The sequence below is a fragment of the Ambystoma mexicanum genome, chromosome 6q (assembly GCF_040938575.1).
Source record: "Ambystoma mexicanum isolate Mex_15411 chromosome 6q, UKY_AmexF1_1, whole genome shotgun sequence".
Taxonomy (NCBI): domain Eukaryota; kingdom Metazoa; phylum Chordata; class Amphibia; order Caudata; family Ambystomatidae; genus Ambystoma; species Ambystoma mexicanum.
In genome coordinates this window covers 983,674,447-983,695,243 of record NC_090937.1, presented here as the reverse complement: position 1 = coordinate 983,695,243, position 20,797 = coordinate 983,674,447, and the positions used below count along the sequence as shown (strand labels likewise).

General features: G+C 46.3%; 1 protein-coding gene across 6 annotated transcripts in view; it reads left to right on the top strand.

Moving 5' to 3' along the window:
• ACSL1 (acyl-CoA synthetase long chain family member 1) overlaps positions 1 to 20,797 on the top strand; it is an 877,045-nt gene that overhangs the window by 722,643 nt on the left and 133,605 nt on the right. For all 6 annotated transcript variants that reach the window (XM_069631504.1, XM_069631500.1, XM_069631503.1 and 3 more), the window contains one exon: positions 1,734 to 1,822. In XM_069631504.1, the coding sequence (XP_069487605.1) occupies positions 1,734 to 1,822 (89 nt within the window). The remainder of the gene's footprint in view (positions 1 to 1,733; positions 1,823 to 20,797) is intronic.

The following is a 20,797-nucleotide window of genomic DNA, read 5'->3' as shown; positions in this document are numbered from 1 at the left end:
GATGGAAAACCAATGCAACACTTGAGGTGAATAAACCATAAGACTTGTAATGGTAATGAACACCAAGGTTTCAGAAGAGTGGGTTCATGGGAAGATGATGCACTGTAGGATGGTCACAGGTGCGAGGGTATTGGTGGTTTGCAGCCCAGGAAGGTTGCAGCACATTGTGGGATGCTCAATTGCAGGTCGTTTTAGGACTGATTATGCCCACCAGTCCAAAAGAGAAAGTTGTCCTCTTCTGAGCTTTCCTGTCGATTCGTAACTGGGTTCTGTACAGCAACGTTTGCTTTAGTGGGCTTCACTGGTTGCTGGAAGGTGCTGCATGCGTCTCTGGTAGTCTTCTTCTGTACTTCTAGTCCAGTGGCTGACTTGTTTTTTGTCTCAGGATCCTCACCTTTTATCCAGCAACCCAGCCACAACAGTCGTGCATCATTCAAACTTTTGGTTGTGGCTGTCCTTTCAGGACAGCCAGCCTCCCAGTTGGAGCTGGCTCTAGGCAGACCTGCCAGAAGACAAAGGGCTGCTGACTTTCTAACTCCTCCCTAGCTTCCTGTCTTCAGACCCTTTGGAGCCTTGGCGGGCTTCCCAAAGGATTCCTGCAGGAGATAGGTCAAAACAGGCCTCTCCCACCCAGGTTTGTAGAAGGGCCAAGAAAGGACAAGCGCACAAGAAATGGCGGAAAAAAAGTGGCCTTCCATTTTGGGTCACTGGTTCTGTGCACTACCGCGGCTGTGAACACAGCTAGGGTAGGGAAAATGCACAAACGTTGCTAGAACACGTCCACTGCCACCAGCTATTCAGGCATGGCTCTCACTGTAATAGAAATGTTACAAGAGCTCTGAGAAAAGAAATACTATGGAACCCCTCAGCACTCCAGATAAGGTGGTGTGTACGCTGATCAAACAAAGGAAAAGGATAAAAGTATCCTATCCTTGGAACAGTAGTTCTCACAAGGAAAATAAAAGAATATAAAATGGAGCCGCATGCTGCAAAAGTAAATTACAGATGTCTTTCAAAAGTATGGAGGCAAACATGACTCCATCCATTAAACAAAGTAAAAACATAATGAACAGGGTTCCCATGGTCAGAGCAAAAAGAATGAATGAGGTTAAAAAGGTTACACTTATTCAGGAGAACAGACACAAAGGTCCAGAAGTCGAGCAAAAAGTGCTTGTGGGGTGGGGGATTCTCGGAGGGGATTTGGCTTGGCATAAATGTGAAAAATCTCCATAACTGGCATTAATGATAGAGCTGCAAACCTACATGGATGCCCTCTTAATTGAAGTTCAGAACAATTTCTAAAATTGAAAGGGGAAACTGCAGGAGTGCTCACCCAGGTCTCCGGAGGGTTTCCAGTTTGAAAATGTGTTGTACACTCCATTACCATCTGAGGTTTTTATGCCAAGTTTAATTCACACACCATTTATATTTCAAGTGGTTCCCTTTAAAAGAAACATTTCAAATCCTATACTACAAAGTATACAAATTTGGAATGTTAATTTTTTGTCATTTCCCTACCAGTTTGGGATAAGTGGTGACCTGTTTCACTTGTGAATGACCATTTAAATTACTGATGTGGTGGGAAGTCTTTTGCAAAAGTTCTATTATTAGGAAAAAGAAAAACTCCATTATATTTCACTAGAAAATGTGTTTTGTCACGTACTATTATATGGGTTTTCTGTATTTTTCAATTATGTTGATCGCAAAACTCACATTTGATATCCTGTTCATAGGTCATGTTGGAGCACCAATGCCCTGTAATCAAGTCAAACTTGTTGATGTGGATGAAATGAACTATTTTGCTGCTAAAGGCGAGGGTGAGGTGAGTACAGGCCAATATCACTGCTTAAGTCATTGTTTTACAGTTCATACTTGTAACACGGATCCCTACTCTATTAATGCCTGTCGGATCAATTTCTAAACCAGTCTTTCAATCAAGCCAGCCAGTACCACTTCTAGTTTGGCTAGTAAGTCCTTACACTGAATCTTTTCTGATTTAGCACCCACCTAGTGTTATCCAGCCTAAAAAAGCTGCCCACTGCTTTTTTTTGGAAGTACTCCATGCCCCAAGAGCAACAGCCATATCTTTATCCTGCCTGTCCATGGTGGCAAGTCCCTCAACTTTTTGGTTCCTTGATAATTTCGGTGGCCAGAGGGACTGCTCCTGAAATCTCCATGTCATTACATACCTTAAAGTAAGACAAATGTATATGGTCTTCGGTCGCTCCTGAGGTTTTAGTCCCGGGGGGTGCCTGTCGGGCACTGCATTTCGGCCCTAGAGTGATAATGTTACTGTAGTTTGGTTATAGAGAATAGGTTAGTGGTGGTGGCTGTGTTTTAATTTTGGCTTCAACATAGGTGTGTTAGGCAAGATTGTGTGCAGACCCTTTCGGAGACTACAGAAACCTTGTCCTTGCACTAGGAGCCCAACCTTTGGTACAAGGCTGTTCTACAGAGGTTGGTAGTGTGGCTGAGCAGCCAGGCGTATCTCAAGAGGGGTCAATGTGAGCAGTAGGGCTTTTACAGAAATTCACAATGACAATCATTCAAATAAACTTAAACTCAAGGTTTCTTGATTAAACAATTATTAATTTAACAGTCAGTTTTATAAGCCTTCAGAAGGGACAAAACATGCAACACTTCAAAATATACTTCAAATCACACTCTTAGTTTCTCTAATCAGATGATGCCCATTGGGGATGGCGCACACACTTCGTACACCCTCATGTGACTTGCATAACTAGGACACTGTGGATATTGATTTATCACTGGTACATTTAGAGCAATGCTGAGTTTGGTGCAAATAATTCATAAACTGGTAAGTACTTTTTGAACCTTCCAATGCAAGTAAATTAACCCTTTCCTGGGGAAAGGTAAAAGCACAACGTCAGAGGTAAGAAGAGTCTCTCAGGGAGCCAGGACAGCCAAAGTTAGTTGAGCAAAATCTAGGGGAGCTGAAGATCTTTTTTTCAGATAAGTAAAGGTCTTGCACAGTGTTTTTAGAAAGGTTTGTAGAAATACAATCACGTGAAGGGCCACAAGCTGGGTGGCTTGTGAGGGGCAAAATTGCAAGCAACTCTACAAGGGCAACCAAGACACCTCTCAACTGAGATCAAGTAAGGCTACACAAGAGGTAAGTTCTTAGACTGTACAGTACCTTTGGTTAGAAGAAATGGTCCCAGCTGGCTTCTGTTCCTGTACAGTTCTTCAGATGCTTTTGTTCCTGGGCCTAAGTCGTGGGGACAAGAGGGAGGTCGTCTGGGGACTTCTGCACTGCAATGGGAAGGTCAGCGGCAGCAATGGGCAAACTTCAGTTCAGCTGCACTTCGCAGCTTCAGCTCCTTGCGTCTATAGCAAATATCAACACTGCGGTTCTCTGATACCACTTCAGACTTTCCTCACATCTGGGATCCAGCACTCTGACATGGCTCAGACTTGGTCAGTCCTGCTTCAGGGAAGTCCGGAGGATCTTCCTGGTCCTCGGGTCTGACTTAAAAGCGATTCCCTCGATCTGGTGTTACTCTCCTTGGCACTTCAGTTCCAGCAGCAGTGGAAGTACAGCCAACTCGGAGAGGATGTCCAGACAAGTTTACTTTGGGGTTGATTGGTCCCACCAACCCAAGGGGAGAAATCGTCCTTGCAGGGCTTCTCTAGTCGAAACAAATTTGGAGCTTCAGCACAACAGCAGGGCTTCACCTGGCAAGCCAACGGTCCAGGAGTTGCAGCAGGTCTCTTCCAAGTTCTTCTTCGAATTCCATCGTCCAGTGGTCGACTCTACCTTCCAAGCCAAAAAAACCTCACCTTTTATGCAGGTTTCTCCCATTAATTCCAGCCTAGCTGTCAATGACACAGCAGGGTGGTTGTCCTTCGAGGACAGCCAGCCGGCCAATCATGTTAGGGTGCATTCTTGTAACCAAGGGGATTAAGCACAGGGAGTTTCGGGCATCACCCTCACTTCCTGCCCCTGCCAGACACGCTGGAGCCAGAGGCGGGATTCGCCAGTGAATCCCTCCAAAGGCAAAACTAACAAAGGGACCAAACCTGGTTTGGCGCGCACAGTAAATCTCAAGAAGGACCTTTCCAAGAAGAAATGGCGAAAAAAGACTGCGCCATTTTGACAAAATGGGCACCCATGGGTGTCTTGCTGCAATTGCAGCCCGCGGTAAAAACACACAATGGTAGTAAAATGTAAACCACTGCCACCAGCCATTAATTGTAGAAAGGGTAACATAAAAAAGTAATATGAGAAACTAGAAAAAGGCTAAGTTACCCCTCCAGCACCCTATTGTTTTGTGTGCTGTGTCTAGAACGTTACAAAATGTAAGTAAAGTCAATTTCACTTTATTGCTCTTGGAAACAGTAGTTTCACCAAGAGAATGTATTTAAACCTTTGGGAAATCTAAGACTTCCCTGTGTCACTGCACTGAAGGTGCCTTGTGTCAGAATGTAAAGATGATGCCTATGGAGTTTCAAACTCCAAAGTCAAAAGAAACGGAGTACAAATCACAAACCTACATGAGAGAGTGGGAAAAAGGTCTCTCTCTCAGGTTAGAAATTAAAAGTCCTAGTCCAGCAAAAAGAGCTGTGGGTCTCAAAGGTAGAGCGGAATTGGCACATTTCGGAGAATTCTTCCTAACACTGTGCAAGCCATTTTATTGTAGTGGTAGCCCAATGCACCTTGTACAGAGCCATTGTATACTGTGAGGGACCAGGAATGAGACTCGGACACTGGGTCTTATGATTTTGCCCGTAAACATTTATTGAAACAAAAAGGGGTTGTAAAATGACTACTATCCCTATTCTAGGAGGCATTTCCCTGGCTAAAACAAAACTAAGGGTCTGACCGATGTCCAGATGTCCAAAGCAAAATGTCCTGTGTCAAAAGTACTATTGTGGCCCTCCAATTCTAAAATCAACTCTAAGGTGGAAATGTCTTTGGCCTAGAAAAATGTCGGTTAAAAAAAATGAAAGGCGTAACTCCAACACAAGAAAAGCTCCAAATGGATAAAGTACACAGTTCCAGAGGATGCTTCCTGTCCCCTGGATTTATCTTCACTGTGCTTTTATACTTTGAGGGCTATCAGTTCCTTTAGTTTATTTTGATGAACACAACTGGTGTGTATTAGCACTAAACTGAAAATTCTCCCTAAATTCCATCCACCTTAGAGACCCCCAACTCTTTGAACTTTGGGACTTGGTACTTTTAATTCTATGTGATCTGTGTTTCTTTTTGGTTGTGGAGTCTGATAAACTCCATAGGCATCATCTTTACATTATGAAACACAGCACCGTCAGTGCAGTGGCAGAGGGAAGCATCTTGGATTTCCCAAAGGTTGAAATACCTTCTCTTGGTAAAACTACTGTTTCCAAAAGCAGTGAAGTGAAATTGACTTTACTTGCTTTTTGTAACTTTCTAGACCCAGCACACACTATCTTACAATAGGATGCTGGAGGGGTTACTTAGTATCCCCTTTGTCTAGTTTCTCATGTAACATTTTTATGTTACCCTTTCTACAATTAATGGCTGGTGGCAGTGGTTTACTTTTTCCTACCATTGTGTGTTTTTACCACGGGCTGCGTTCGCAACTACAGTAAGGCACCCATGGGTGCCCATTTTGTCAAAATGGCCCCAGTTGTCTTTTTTCGCCATTTCTTGCCGGAAAGGTCCTTCTGGAGATTTACTCTGCGCGCCAAACCAGATGTGGTCCCTTTGATCATTTAGTCTTTGGCAGGATTCACGAGTGAAGCCCGCCTCTGGCTCCAGTATGTCTGGCAGGGACAGGAAGTGAGGGAGGTGCCCGAAACTCCCTGTGCTTAATCCCCCTGGTTACAGGAATGCACCCAAAGGTGATTGGCCGGCTGGCTGTCTGGCAAGGACAGCCACCCTTCTGTGTGATTGACAGCTAGGCTAGAATTAATGGGAGAAACCTGCATAAAAGGCTAGGCTTTTTGGCTTGGAGGGCAGAGTCGACCACTGGACGAAGGAATCCGAAGATGATCTTGGAAGAGACGTCTGCTGCAACTCCTGGACAGTTGGTTTGCCCGGTGAAGGCCTGCTGCTATGCTAAAGCTCAGAATTAGTTTAGACTAGAGAAGCCCTGCAAGGACAACTTCTCCCCTTAAGTTGGTTGGACCAATCCACTCCAAATGAACTTGTTTGGACATCCTCTCTGAGCTGGCTGTACTTCCACTGCTGGAACCAAAGTGCCAGGGAGAGGAGCACCAAATCGAGTGAATCGATTTTAAGTCGGACCCGAGCGCCAGGAAGATCCTCCAGACTTCCCTGAAGCAGGACTGACCAAGCCTGAGCCACCTCAACAAAGTGCTGGCCCCCAGGTGCGAGGAAAGTCTGAAGTGGTATCCGAGAACCGCAATGGTGTTATTTGCTGTCAGGCGCGAGGAGCTGAAACCGCGAAGTACTGCTGAATTGAAGTTTGCCCATTGCTGCAGCTGACCTTCCCATTGCAGTGCAGCAGTCCCCAGACTTCCTCTCTCTTGTCCCCCACACCTGAGGCCTAGGAACACCAAGATCTGCAGAGCTGTACAGGAACAGAAGCCAGCTGGAACCATTTCTTTTCTTTTAACCAAAGGTACTGTAAAGTTTAAGAGGACTTAACTCTTGTGGTGTAGCCTTACATTGTTCTCTGTTGAGACTTGTCTTGGTTGACCTTGCAGAGTTGCTTGAAACGTTGTCCCTGTCACGCCTCCCAGCTTGTGGCCCTTAAAGTGATCTTATTTCTACAAACCTTTCTAAAAATATTGTGCAAGACTTTTACTTACCTGCAAAGAAGATCCTCCGCTCCCCTAGACTTTGCTCCACTAACATTGGCTGTCCTGGCTCCTTGAGAGACTCTTCTTACCTCTGAATTTGTGTCTTTACCTTTCTCCCAGAAAAGGGATAATTTACTTTTCATTGGGGGGTTTAAAAAGTACTTACCAGTTTTGAGGTATTTGTTACCTTTGCACCAAACTCAGTAATGCTATAAATCTACTAGTGATAAATAAATGTCCACCGTGTCCTAGCTATTTAAGTCACCTGAGGGTGTAAGAAGTGTTTTTGTGCCATCCCCAATGGGTATCATCTGATTTAGAGAAACAGTGTGTTGTGAAGTGTATTTTGAAGTGTTACATGTTTTGCTCCCTTCTGAAGAAGGCTAATATAACTGACTGTTAAATTAATAATTGTTTAATCAAGAAACCTTGAGTGTAGGAGTTTATTTGAATGCTTGCCACTGTGAATCTCTAACTACTCCACTGCTCACATTGACCCTTCTTGAGATGAGCCTGGCTGCTCAGCCATACTACCAACCTGTGTAGTACAGAGTTATGCCAAAGGTTGGGTTCCTATTGCCAGGGGGGGTCAAGGTTGCTGTAGTCTCCCAAAGGGTACTGCACACAATCTTGCCTAACACAAGATGACCACTGGAACCAAATCTGAAGAGGAAGAAAAGATGGCTGTAATGTAATCCAACTACCGGAGAGCCTGCTGTGTAACCGGAGCTTGTTTTAACCTTTCCTTTCAGTCGACCTGGCGGCCGGGGGGTCCTAAAGACTACTCCTACCAAGAGGCTGACGAGACACTAGTCTAAAGATATGCATTGTGGGCCATCCCTTGACTAGCTGCGTCTTTGCTGGGCTGCAAACCTCCAATACCAGGGGACCTCAAGCCAGTGTGCAGTTGTCGGGGTCATGAAGTCAGGGGCACAGGCATGCACGGATCGCATGCACAGAAGACCTGGGTGGACACTGTCCTGGCCCCTTTGGCGCCAGGCTCATGAACAAAAGTAAACAAGAACATCCATTTAACACCAAAAAGCTTTTATTATGGACATAGCACTTCAGATGCATTAACCTTGAACATTCCATCCATTAAGCCATACCCAAATGTATTCTTGGGTGTGGCTAATGGATTGCCTTTGCACATGCTCACTCTCTAGGAGTGGCAGGGTGTGGCTGGTAAGCTGGCCCTAAAGGGCGTGCCCACGATCTCAGCTATATAAGCTGCCCTGATCCTCAAGACAGACGTTTCGCGTTATTCTGCACTTGCAAGCAGCATAACGCTCCCCGTCGCCTGAGGTCAGACTTAGCTTTGAAGATCCTGCTTCCTGGACATTCTGCTTCCTGCCAGCATACTTACCAACTGGGCAAGCTGTTCTTACCTGTACATCTCTTCGGCGAACCAAGTATTCATCTTTACACTTTCCGGAACACCGAAATCTTCATCTTGGCACCGCAGCACGACACGCTCCATCGTCGACAGCAGCGCCTGCAAGGAAAAACAGAAGACTAGGTTAGACATCGAAAAAACAGTCCGTTTAAGGTTGCGCTTCGCCATACTTCGCGCTTTTCCTTAAACCATCACTTACCTGCTGTCGAACATTGTGGTAGCATCCATCTTCCGGCCGCGTCTCGCGTCTCAGAGCTGCATTGAGGCCGCATTTCCATCTAAGGGAAGAAAACAGAAGAGAGACATTATTGCGGGCATAAATAGGAGCAACATATAAAGACATTAAACAGAAAGAACAGCATCACGAGCTCAAGAAAGACTTACCAATCATAAGGAGAAGCATAGTCGCAGCTGGACTGGACTAATCCTAATCAGGGATCAGTGAAGGAACTAGATCCCATTCGACGCGCCCCCGCCAGAAGTAGCGGGACGGAGAGCTCATCTTCCATAATTCACAGGTGAGCTTTATGGGCCAGCGTATGCTCACAGAAACCGTACTTTGGGGTGAAGGGTTCGAGAGGTACAACAATCCGAGATTGGTGCACTCACACTGTTATCTTCACGTGGGAGCAGTATCACCACGTACCACCACTCGCAGCTTTTCTACTGAGGGAGAGGCCTGAAGGGGGTGATTCAAGTTCAGGGAGGGCTGCAACCGTGCCCCAACGCCTCCGCAGAGACCAGGTGAGCATAACGGCAGTGTACAATCTTCCGAAGTCCGATTCCTGCTGATACTTTGGACTCCTGCTCTGCCTCCAGAGACACGATTAGAACCATTGAAGTCCCCACAATAGAGAGTGCAGGACCAGATTAGTGAATAGAATCTGACCAGCGATATTCGTTCACCGGGTACCCGTAAAAGGATGCCAAATCCAGAGAGCTGTGAGACGCCTTGAGGAAATCTTTGTTGGATGCCTTTTCCGTCAACTGCTGCTGCAAGTTCCCATCTAGTGTCCATTTCTTTCGTCACAAGACCAGATTCCAGGGACTGGGTCCTGTGTTTCTGCATCTTGGAGATGACCATCTCGCAGCTCTTCTTAGCTGAGGTAATGTGTTGGCTTGGGTAATACTTTAAGTATTGTGTCGATCCTGTGTGTTTAAGTGGGTGATTTGTGTGTTTGGGAGTTTTCCCATACCGTTCACCCAGACCTAACGCTGGAAGGCCTATAGGGAGTTTTCTATGAAGTCCCTGAACACTTTCAACTAACTAGAAAAAGGTCAGGCGCGCACTCTAGTTCCCAGTCATTTAATCCTGATGTGAGTAATAACAGGGTTAAATCCCAACCAAGTTAAAAAAAAAATAACAGGGTTGTATCCCAGATGCAAATAGTCCCAACAATGTTCAAAAATGACCAGGGTTAAATCCCAACTTCTGCAGTTCAAATGCACAATAGTTCTACTCCTCCAAGTACTTTCAAGTCTCAAACTCTCATCCGGTAGGCTGTGTTGGCTGTGTTCCTTTTCAGGTGTTGCTAATTACTTTTTCAATTTCAGTCTCAGGGGATTCTGGTTATTGTAGTGATGGCACAAGAGTTTCATTCAGGAGACCAGGAACCAACTCCCCTCCAAACACACACATCTTACCCAAAATTGGGGGGGGGGGGGGACCATGACTAGGGCTCTCCGAAGTGGGGGCATAATAACCCCGGTGCTGCTGCCTCTGGAGCCCGGGTCTCCTGCAACATTAAGTACAAAAAGGTGATGTGCGCACTCTAGTTCCCGGTCATTTAATCCTGATGTGAGTAATAACAGGGGGTTTCCCCCCTCCCCCCCTCAATTTTGGGTAAGATATGTGTTTGGAGGGGAGGTGGTTCCTGGTCTCCTGAATGAAACTCATGTGCCATCACTACAATAACCAGAATCCCCTGAGACTGACATTGAAAAAGTAATTGGCAACACCTGAAAAGGAACACAGCCTCCCTGATGAGAGTTTGAGACTTGAAAGTACTTGGAGGAGTAGAACTATTGTGCATGTGAACTGCAGAAGTTGGTATTTAACCGTGGTAATTTTTGAACATTGTTGGGACTATTTGCATCTGGGATTCAACCCTGTTATTTGTTTTACTTTGTTGGGATTTAACCCTGTTATTACTCACATCAGGATTAAATGACTGGGAACTAGAGTGCGCGCCTGACCTTTTTTTTACACTTTCAACTAACTCTGAAGCGAATACTTACTCGTTCGACAATATAGCCTCTGGAACTCTGACTTTCCGGCAACTGAACTCTATCCTGACCTGCCTACAGCTGGTTCCTAGACTACTAGGGTGCCTCTTCTGCCGCTAATAACTCATGCTCTGGAATAGGGAAGGACTTAAGATGAGGCTTCTGTCTTGAAAAAATAACCAGTGTGAAAAGTACTTTCCACACTAACATCTTTAAAAGTAACTGTATCTGTGTAAAAATAAGTTTCAAAGTGTCCTTAACTTAATAGTACCTTTAAGTTGCTTGTTGCTCCTTCAAAAAGTATTTAAGCTGATTTACTTACTTTATAGTATTCCACTCTTCGTAAAAAGTAATTGTGCTGGTACTGTTTATTATTCTGAAAAGGAATGAGTGTAAAAGCTTAATAGGGTTTACCTACCTTGATTAACAGTTTGGCATTTTTAAAGTGTACCATTGGGTTTTGCTTCCCCCTCATCTGCTTTCTGCATATGTAAAATAGTTTACTAGGTTCTTACTTGCCTATGAGTAGCTGAATGCCCCTCTGAAACGTATAGGCGTTAAATTACTAGCTCTGTACTGCTCTTAAAAGTAAAAGTGGTAGTTTAACTTACTGTATCCATTCTTCATAGAAGAAAGGTACATATGTTGCAAAATATACGTGTAACAGTGTTGGTCTAGTTAAGTGATTCTGTAACTGAATAACACTGTAGATTATGACCAATAGGGTCTGCTTCCCTTAAACTACTTATTGTATTTTAAAAGTATAACTAGCCTGGTTTTATTCCCCAAGAATAGCATATATCCATTCTGAATGTGTAACTCTAGGTTTGGCTCTCCTTGACTTACTGAATGCTTTTCTAAATAAAGGTTTACTTTAGTTTGTGTACCATAAGTATTGAGTTGGTTTTTATAATTGTGTTTCTGGTGCTTGTTAACCTACTTAGAATCACACGCTGTGCATATAGTCTGACATCTAGTAGTAATTGCAGAGTATTGCATCTTTTTTTCGAAGATCGAAAGGGTCGTTGACATGGGCGTGCTTGTAACACTATCCCTAACGTGACGTGTAGTGTACCCAAAACACCTCTCGTTGAGGTCATTCAGATTGTTTTTTTCCACCCAACTAGCTGGTCGCCTTATGCAGAGCTGGCAAGAGTTTATATTGCTCATTTCTTACTACTTTGTACCACGACCGATGGTCGTCTAGTCTTTGCTACTTCTCGACGATTACTTCGTGGACTCCTATGCAGAAGACATCCACTGCTGTTGGGCAACTGGTGCATCGATAGACGTTTGTCGACCGCGTGGCCTCGAAAGACTGACCAGGCCCTTGCAGTTGGGAGAGTGGGGCCTGGGGTCGATTCCTTTTTTCCTTTTCACCTTTCTTCACTTTTTTGGTCTGCCTGTCGCCTTCTACCTCTGCTATGGAGAGGACGCCATTTAAATGTTTGTTGTGCAATGGATAATTCCCATGGAAAGACACCCATCGCAGATGCAATAGGTGCTTACCTCGTGACCACGACAAGCATTCCTGCAAACTTTCATCTCATGACGTTAAAGGAAAGGCGGACAAAGCGGTGGGTGGCCTACGCGATGCAGGCCGAAAGTTCCCTGCGTTGGCACGGTCGCCTCGGATGACGATTCTAGCGGCAGCCAGGGCTCTGACCTGGAAGCCATAGACCTTTCAGCGGAACCCTCTGGTTACCAGATGCCCGTCCCCGACAGACCATTGGTTCTTGTTAGGCAAAGTTTGTATGCAGTACCCTCTGGGAACACTACACACACAACTATGACTACAGGTGTAAGCAAACCAATCTTTGGTATAATTCTGTACTACACAGTTTTGGTAGTGTTGAGCAGCCAAGCTTATCTCAAGAGGGGAAATGTGAGCAGTAGTGGAGTTACACAAATATTCACAGTTACAGGTATTCAAATAGACTTACACTCAAGGTTTCTTCTAGAACAATTAATAATTTCAGTTCAATTGTTCAACACTCCTTAGAAAGAGGCAATCGTATAATAACATACAAATATACTTAAATACTATTTCAGAATACTTTTGAAGAGGAGTAAAAGGCAAAGGTTATGAGAACATGAAAGGATACAATTATTCTTAGGCAGTGTAGATATTTTGAGTTTACCAGAAGAGTCCATTCAATTCAATAGGCTAGGCCAAAGTCAATGGGCTAAAGTCTTGGATAGGATAAAGCAGTTCTGGTGGTTAAACGGAAAGGTCTCTGCACAAGTTCTCAGAAGTAGTTTGTAAAAAGAATCATATGTTGGGTTACACGCAGATTAAGCCTGTGAGTTGCAAACGTTTCAAGCACTTTCATAGTGAGAGGTAAGTTCTCTGTCTTGTTTTACAGTACCTTACAATGAAGGAAAAGATGCAGCTGATGACTTCTGTTCCTGGCAGTTCCTGCAGATCTCGCTCTTCCTGGGCCTCAGTCGTGGGGACAAGAGGGAGGACGTCTGGACTCCTACACTGCACTGGGACTGGTCAAAGCTTGCAACTGGCATACTTCAATTTCGGTGGCTGTTTCGCATTTCAGCTACTGCACTGGTAACCACGCTGGTCCTGGCTGTCCAGGTGGACTGTCCTTGCTTCTGAGGTCCTACACTCAGCTGAGATGGGTCAGGCACAGTCGGTCTGATGTCATGGGAGTCCGGAGGATCTTCCAGCCGCTTTTGGCCAGCTTACAAGTAACACACACAATCTGGTGTTCCTCTCTCTGGCTCTACGGTTTTCTGCAGCACTCTGAGGAAATGCAACCAGCTCCAAGATAGGTGTCCAGGTGGCTTACTTTGGAGTTGATTTGGTCCTACCAACTCAAAGGCAGAAGTCGTCCTTGGCAGGGCTTCTCTGTCGATGCAAACTTGGCGATTCAGACCTGCAGCAGGGCTTCACCGGGCAAACCAACGGTCCAGGAGTTGCAGAAGCCGTCCTGTTCAAGCTCCTCTTCATTTCCTTCGTTCCAGTGGTCGAATCTGCCTTCCAAGCCAAGAGACTTGCCTTTTATTCAGTTCTCTCCCATTCATTCCAGCCTAGCTGCCACTCACCCAGCAGGGTGGCTGTCCTACCAATCATCACAGAGTGCATTTGAGTCTCCTAGGAGACTAAGCAGAGGGAGTTTTTGCACCTCCCACACTTCCTGTCTACCCCAGACACTCTGGAGCCAGAGGCACTCTGAAGCCCGCCAAAGGCGAATGAACAAAGAGACAAAACCTGGTTTGGCATGCAGAGAAAAACTCTAGAATGACCTTTGCACAAAGAAATGGTGAAAAAAGACAGGGGCCTGTTTTCAGAAACGATGGATGGGCGCCATCTTGAAAAACATGGCTCCCGTGATTGAACGTTACCGGAGCTACGAACAGTTTGCAGTCGGGAATAATCGTAGTAGTTTGTTGTAAAACCACTGCCACCAGCCATTCTGAGAGGAAAGAGTAACATTTGACTGTTACATGAGTAACTGGACTTGGGGGGGGGGGGGGGGATACAAAGTAACCCCTCCAGCGCACTATTGTAAGATGGGGGTGTGCTGGGTCTAGAAATTATCAGGGCTAAGTGAAGTCAATTTCACTCCACTGTTCTGGGAAACAGTAGTTGAACCCAGAGAAGGTATTTAAACCTTGGGCAATCTGAAGGACTTCCCTGTGTTACTGCACTGAAGGTGCTGTGTGACACAAATGAAAAAGATGATGCCTATGGAGTTGGTTAGACTCCATAACCAAAAGAAACCCAGAAAACACATAGATTTGAAAAGTTCAAAGTCTCAAAGTTTAGCAAAAGAGCTGGAGGGCTCCAAGTTGGGAGGAATTGGCACATTTATGAGAATTCTCCCTAACAGTTCTGTTATGAGGCGTTCACACCCTGGTGACCGGGGTACACAAGCACCATCCAAGGCAAAACACACAACCCTTAAGGCCTCCTCGGCAGATATGTCGAAGAAGCGCCAGATGCCAAAAGTCCCACCAAAACTTCGGAGCCTGCTGAACTTTGCGGTCCGGCGCCCTCCCTGCAACAGTCTTCTCGACATGCGACTGGGCTTTCTTCCCACAAGGGCGTCCCCATTAAAAAAAAGCACACAGCTACCGACACGTCGTCCAAAGGTACACTTGCACCCAAGGCTTCAGTGGAGTCTGCAACCTCGACAACACCTACAGGTGTATCTAAAACCAACATTTAGCTGCCGAAAATACACGAGTCTTGTGGCTATTGTTTCGGCAGTGGAACAGCCCAGAAGCACCCCATCTCGTTGAGAGGAGTACTCTGAAGGCCCCGAACCCCTCTCTAGGGCTTTATCAGGGAAATCTCCCCCTTCTGAATAGCCTTTCCCTCCTCCAGACCCTTCTGCCTCTTTCCTGTGGACTAGACAGAGATTTGAGAATTATATGGATAAAATGTCCCAATTCATGGACTTCTCAGAGAAGTACATTACTCCCAAGAGGCCTAGGGAGCACTCCTCCCCCATTCCACCAAAGCTACAGAAGGTTCCTTCTTCAAATTATCGAATGCGTGGGTGGACCCACACAGGTGCTTCCCCATCCAAAAGGATGATGTGCACCTACCCCACCAATCTTACACACAGCCTTCACATTCTCATAACTGCTCCCAACGCCCCGTCTGCCCCACAAAATCCAGCAGCACACTGCTCCTCTCCCTGCCTCTCACCCTGACTCCTCCCAGCAAAGCCTTCCCACTCAGTTCAGCCACTCCCAGCGCAGACAACCGAACCCTCATCAACTCTCTCTCCTCAAGATGCCTCTCACATACAAGCAGAAAATGTCCCACAGTCTCGGGCACCCCACACCGCACAGTCCCTCGACTCACGCTTCCCCACTCTAAACACTGTCATTCAGACCCACATGCCCTATCCTCAACCGGTTCAGATCACCACCTCCCCCATTCCAGTTTCCCTGCATCCACCTTCAGACACTTTCTCACGAACACCAAACATCCACCTGCCCTTCACCCCACGCTCCCACCTCTCCTGCCACTCATCCATAACCTGCTTCACCACCACAGCCTTCACCTCATCCACACTCAAAGGTATCCTCCCATCAACCGCTCCTCTCCTCATACCCGCACGCGCCGCCAAATCCACCAACTCATTACCCAAAATGCCACTGTGACTGGGGACCCACGCCAACTCCAGATCCATCCCCCTACGCACACACCGATCAATCTTCCTCCTGATGTCCAAAATCACATCCTTCCTATCACCATCCCCTGCCACAATCGCCTGCAACCCACTTAATGAATCTGAAAACACCACCACCTTCTCAAACCCCAACTCGCACACCCTATCAATCGCCAATGCAATCGCCACCAACTCGGCTGTACAAATCGACACGTTTTTCGTCAGTCGCCCCACTTTATACTCCCCAGTGCTTTCCAGATAAAACGCCATACCCACTCTCCCAGACACAGGATCCTTCGAACCATCCGTGAACACCTTACACCCTTCCTTCCCTGCCACATACGCCTGACCCAAAGCCTTGATCTCACCCCGCAAACCCTGCTTCTTCGACACCACACTCGCCAACTCCAAACACACCTTTGGAGACCCCATCATCCACATCGGCCATCTCACCAAATCCGTACCCGTCACAGCCAACAACTCGCCCACACCCCACTGCACCCCCTTCTCCCACATGTGAAACCCCAAAGTGCCCACCTTCCTCCTCCACCGGTCCCTATAATAGTCAAACCTCCAATTATACAGCAAACATTCACGCACCGGGTGAGCCACACTCTTCGCACTGCACTTCCACCACCGCCTCATATTCAAAGCATCCCTCCTCAACCCCAACGGCATCTCCCCCACAAGCACCTGAACCGCATTCACTGGAGAGGACCTCATCACACCCAAACACACCCTCAATGCCCTCGCCTGCACCCTATCCAACCGCAGCTTCTGACTCGCCGTGAAACCCACTGCCACCTGACATCCAAAATCCATCACACTCAAAATCAACCCTTTATACAACATTCGTAAACACTTCTGCTGCACACCCTACTCCAGGCCTACCCTTCACGCCTAGAGCACACTCTATCTGGGGCACAGGGGCTACCATAGCATTCATTGCCAATGTTCCTCTTGAGTCTATTTGTAAACCAGCAACCTGGAGTTCTGTACACACCTTTACAGAACACTACTGCCTAGATGCACACTGTCTAATTCTCAGATGGGACAAGCAGTGCTAAGACATCTTTGCTACTGTTCCTTCTCACATCCAACCATCATCTCTGGGTACTGCTCGCTTGCCTATGCACAGCATGTGATTCTAAGCAGATTAACAAGCATCAGAAGACATGCATTACACGCTGTAATAGCATTTCTGATGATTGTATCTGCTTAGATTCACATGCGCCCACCCTTCCACCCCTCATGGAGTAGAAATAACATCAACATCTTACACCTTCTCTTATGTACTCACTCACGCGAACTATAAGGCTCCCTCACGGCAGAAAAAATACAATTGGAGGGACCTCGACGTGTGAGGGATTTTGGGTACCCTATACATCACGTTAGGGATAGTGTTCCAATCACGCCCATGTTGACATCCCCTTTCGATCTTTGAAAGAAAGATGCAATACTCTGCGATTACCACTGGATGTCCGACTACATGCACAGCATGTGAATCTAAGCAGATACAATCATCAGACATGCTATTATGGTGATTAATGCATGTCTTATATATGTAATTGTACTAATCTTTCCCAAGATTTATCTTGGCCTACTTTTATTTAAAATAACCTTTATTTGTATAATACTTAGTGTGTCAGTGTTTCTTTGGACCATATGCATGCTACAATTTCTTTGTACTTTCCCATAGCCCTCTGTCCCTTCTAAGATGAGCTTGGCTGCACTGTCCATGCTACCAACATTCTCAGGTGGTACAACCTTGCACTAAGAGTGGAGTTTTTGTGCTCCACCTGATATGGTTTTATGAAGCCCTTAGTTGGTCTTTAGAAGAACTGTCCTAACAATGGCAGGTCTTACGACCTGCTGAAGGAGCTTTCCCACCAATTTGGCTGTTTTTAAAGCCTTCACTTGGCAATACTTGCCAAGTGCAGTTACTTGGCCAAATCCCAGTTTGAGTTTTTTGCTGCCATAAATCCAGTTCAGATTTCTTGGAGACTCCAAGTGGACTGCCCACACCTGCTGGGTCGAGCTCTCCATGTTGAAACTGTTTCTGGGCCGTTTTACCAGGGCATTCTACCATTCATTTGTGGAGAAGAGCAGTTCACTTGCCAGGTCGTTTTGGGTCACTGGAGCAGTTTCCGCCAAATCCAATGATGGCAGGTGTTGGGGAGATTTCTCATTGTTATGCTTCATCCCCTCTCCTAGTGAGACCCCCAGCACCTTTTGCTGGACTTCTGGAACTTTTTTTCTTTCAACCCTGAATGAGTGGAGTCTTTTCTCACTCATTTATTCTTGTGGGCTCTGTCTTTTGGAACTCTATTCTTTGTATTGTACCTGTACTATGGAGTCTGTCTGCTCCATAGCTCTTAAAGGCATCTGTGTTTTTACTACTGCAGCACACAGCTCCTTATGGGCAGTGTTGCTGGGGACCCTTAGGGTCCTCCTTTGATGTTATTGTCCTATATTCTTGAGTATCTACTGTTAAGGATAGAGATATACTTCCTATCTATCCCAAAAACTCTATAGTCTGAGATTGGCACACACCACCTTTAGTGGAGTGCCAAAGGGATACATAGTATTTTCCTTCTTTCTACTCGTGTGATGTTTTAGTCACATAGACAATCTTAATTATGGCTGGTGGCAGTGGATATGTTCTACCAACTATTGTGTAGTTATTTCTGCAGGCTATGTCCATAGCCTTGGTAGTGCACAATATGGGCAACCAAGTACCAACTTGGAGGGGGCCTCCGTTCTTTTTTCACCATTACTACCGTGGTTGTTCTTTGTTAGCCCTTCTACCATTCTGGGAGGGGGAGGTCAGTGTCTGAGTTGTACCTTGGGTGTCCCCGCCTAGGCTCGAGTGTCTGGGCAGGCAGGAAGTGGGGGCGGGGGGGTTTCCACCCCCCTGTCCTTTGTCTGCCAGCGTGCCTGAATAGGACCAGCTCCCACAGGGGGGGTCTGGCTTTCCTGATTAGACAGCCAAATGGCCCTTCCTGTAAAATGCTAAGATTGCAGAGGAGTGTGTACTGTAACTGTATAAAAGGTTGAGGCTTCTGGAGTGAAAAGCAAGTCGACCACTGGAAGCTGAAGTAACCCGAAGAAGACGACCAGAAACGCCTGCAGACCCTTTGCAACACTGTGAAGCGGCCACTGCTTTCCTGGCCCCGTTTTCCGAGGGACAGAGGAGCTCCGAAGAGGACTCCTTCCCTTTGGCTGGTAGGAACAACCAGCCTCAAGACGAACTTTGAATTGAGCCATCTCCTGAGGTCCTAGGAGTCTCCAGAGCTGCCGAACCCAATACAGGAGACCTGCTGCCCATTTAGAGTGCATCGTGGTGGAAAGGCCAAATCCGTCCAAATCTTTGCTGACCCATAAGGACACTCCAGAAATCCGATCCAGCTCCCACAGACCCCCTCATCAGAGTTGGGACTGCAGGAAGAGAAGATTGACCGGGCGATCTGTGTCCTTTGTTGGTGCTGTAGAACCAAGAATTTGGTTGTTAGGCAAAGTTTGTATGCAGTACCCTTTGGGACCACTGCACACAACTAGGACTACAGGTGTAAGCAAAACCAACCTTTGGTATAAGTCTGTACCACAGTTTTTGGTAGCGGAGCTGGGCAGCCAGGCTTATCTCAAGAGGGGAATGTGAGCTGTAATGATGTTACACAGAGGTCTACAATCAAATAAACTCATACAACCAAGGTTTCTTGGTTAAACACTTATTAATTTATTCAACAGTCAGTTATAAAACCTTCTCTAGAAGGAGGCAGTTAACTATCGTACACAAATATACTACAGTACTATACACTAAGTTTCTGAGGCATTCAGACTACTTTGAAGGAGGAGCAAAATGGTATTCAGAATACTTTGAAGTAGGAGCAAAAAGGAATAGGTTCAGAACATAAAAGGATTACAATTTCTTAGACGGTGCAGATACTTTGAGTTCACCAGAAGAGTCAATGCAATTCAATAGGCTAGGCCAAAGTCAATGGGCTAAAGTCTTAGGTAAAAACGGTTCTGGTAAGTAAACGGTAAAGTCTCTGTAGAAGTTCTTCGAAGTAGTTTGTAACGAGAAGAATTATACGTTGGGTCAAAAGCTGATTAGGCCTGCTATTTGCGAAAGTTTCAAGCGCTTTCACAGCGAGAGGTAAGTACTGTCTCGTTTCACAGTACCTTACAAATGAAGAAAGATACAGCTGAAGACTTCTGTTCCTGAGCCTCAGTTGTGGGGACAAGAGGGAGGACTTCGGGACTCCTGCACTGCACGGGGACTGGTCAAAAAGTTGGCAACTGGCAAATCTTCAATTCCGGTAGCTGTAGTCAAGCACACAAACTGGGGTCCCTCTCCCTGGTTATTCGGTTTCCTGCAGCACGCTGAGGAAAATACAACCAGCTCCTAGAATGATATCCAGGTGGCTTAGTGTCGAGTTGATTGGTCCCACCAATTCAAAGGGGGAAGTCATCCTTGCAGGCTTCTCTGTCGAGTTGAATTTAGCGATTCGGACCTGCAGCAGGACTTCACCGGGCAAACCAACGGTCCAGGAGTTGCAGCAGCCATCATCTTCAAGCTTGTCTTTGGTTCTTTCCTTCCAGTGGTCGACTCTGCATTCCAAGCCAAGAGACTTGCCTTTTATCCAGTTTGCTCCCATTAAGTCCAGCCTAGCTGCCACTCGCCCAGCAGGGTTGCTGTCCTTGCTGGAAGGTCAGCCAGCCAATCACGCCAGAGTGCATTTGGGTCTCGTAGGAGACTAGGCACAGGGAGTTCCGGGCACCTCCCTCACTTCCTGCCCACCCAAGACACTCTGGCACCAGAGGCGTTCTTCAGTCCCGAAGCCTGCCAAAGGAACCAAACCTGGTTTGGGGTGCAGAGCAAAACTCGAAGGACCTTTCCACAAAGAAATGGGGGGGGGGGGAAGACTGGGATCTGATTAAAACAAAGGAGGGTCAGATGCCATCTTGAAAAACATGGCTCCCGCGATTTAACGCTACCGGTGTTCGCAGTCAGGAAATATCATGGTAGTTCGTTGTAAAACCACTGCCACCAGCCATTTCGAGAGGAAAGGGTATCATTTGACTGTTACATGGGTATCTATATTGATATTTTATTTCTATCGCGCTCGTACGCAAGTGTTTCAGAGCGTGACAAGGCAAGGGAGGGGAACAGGGGAGAACAAAACAGCGATTTTACTAGGCCCAGTGACATTGAGAACGTGCAAATGCATGGGAGAGGGAGGAGGGGAAAAGTGCATGGAAG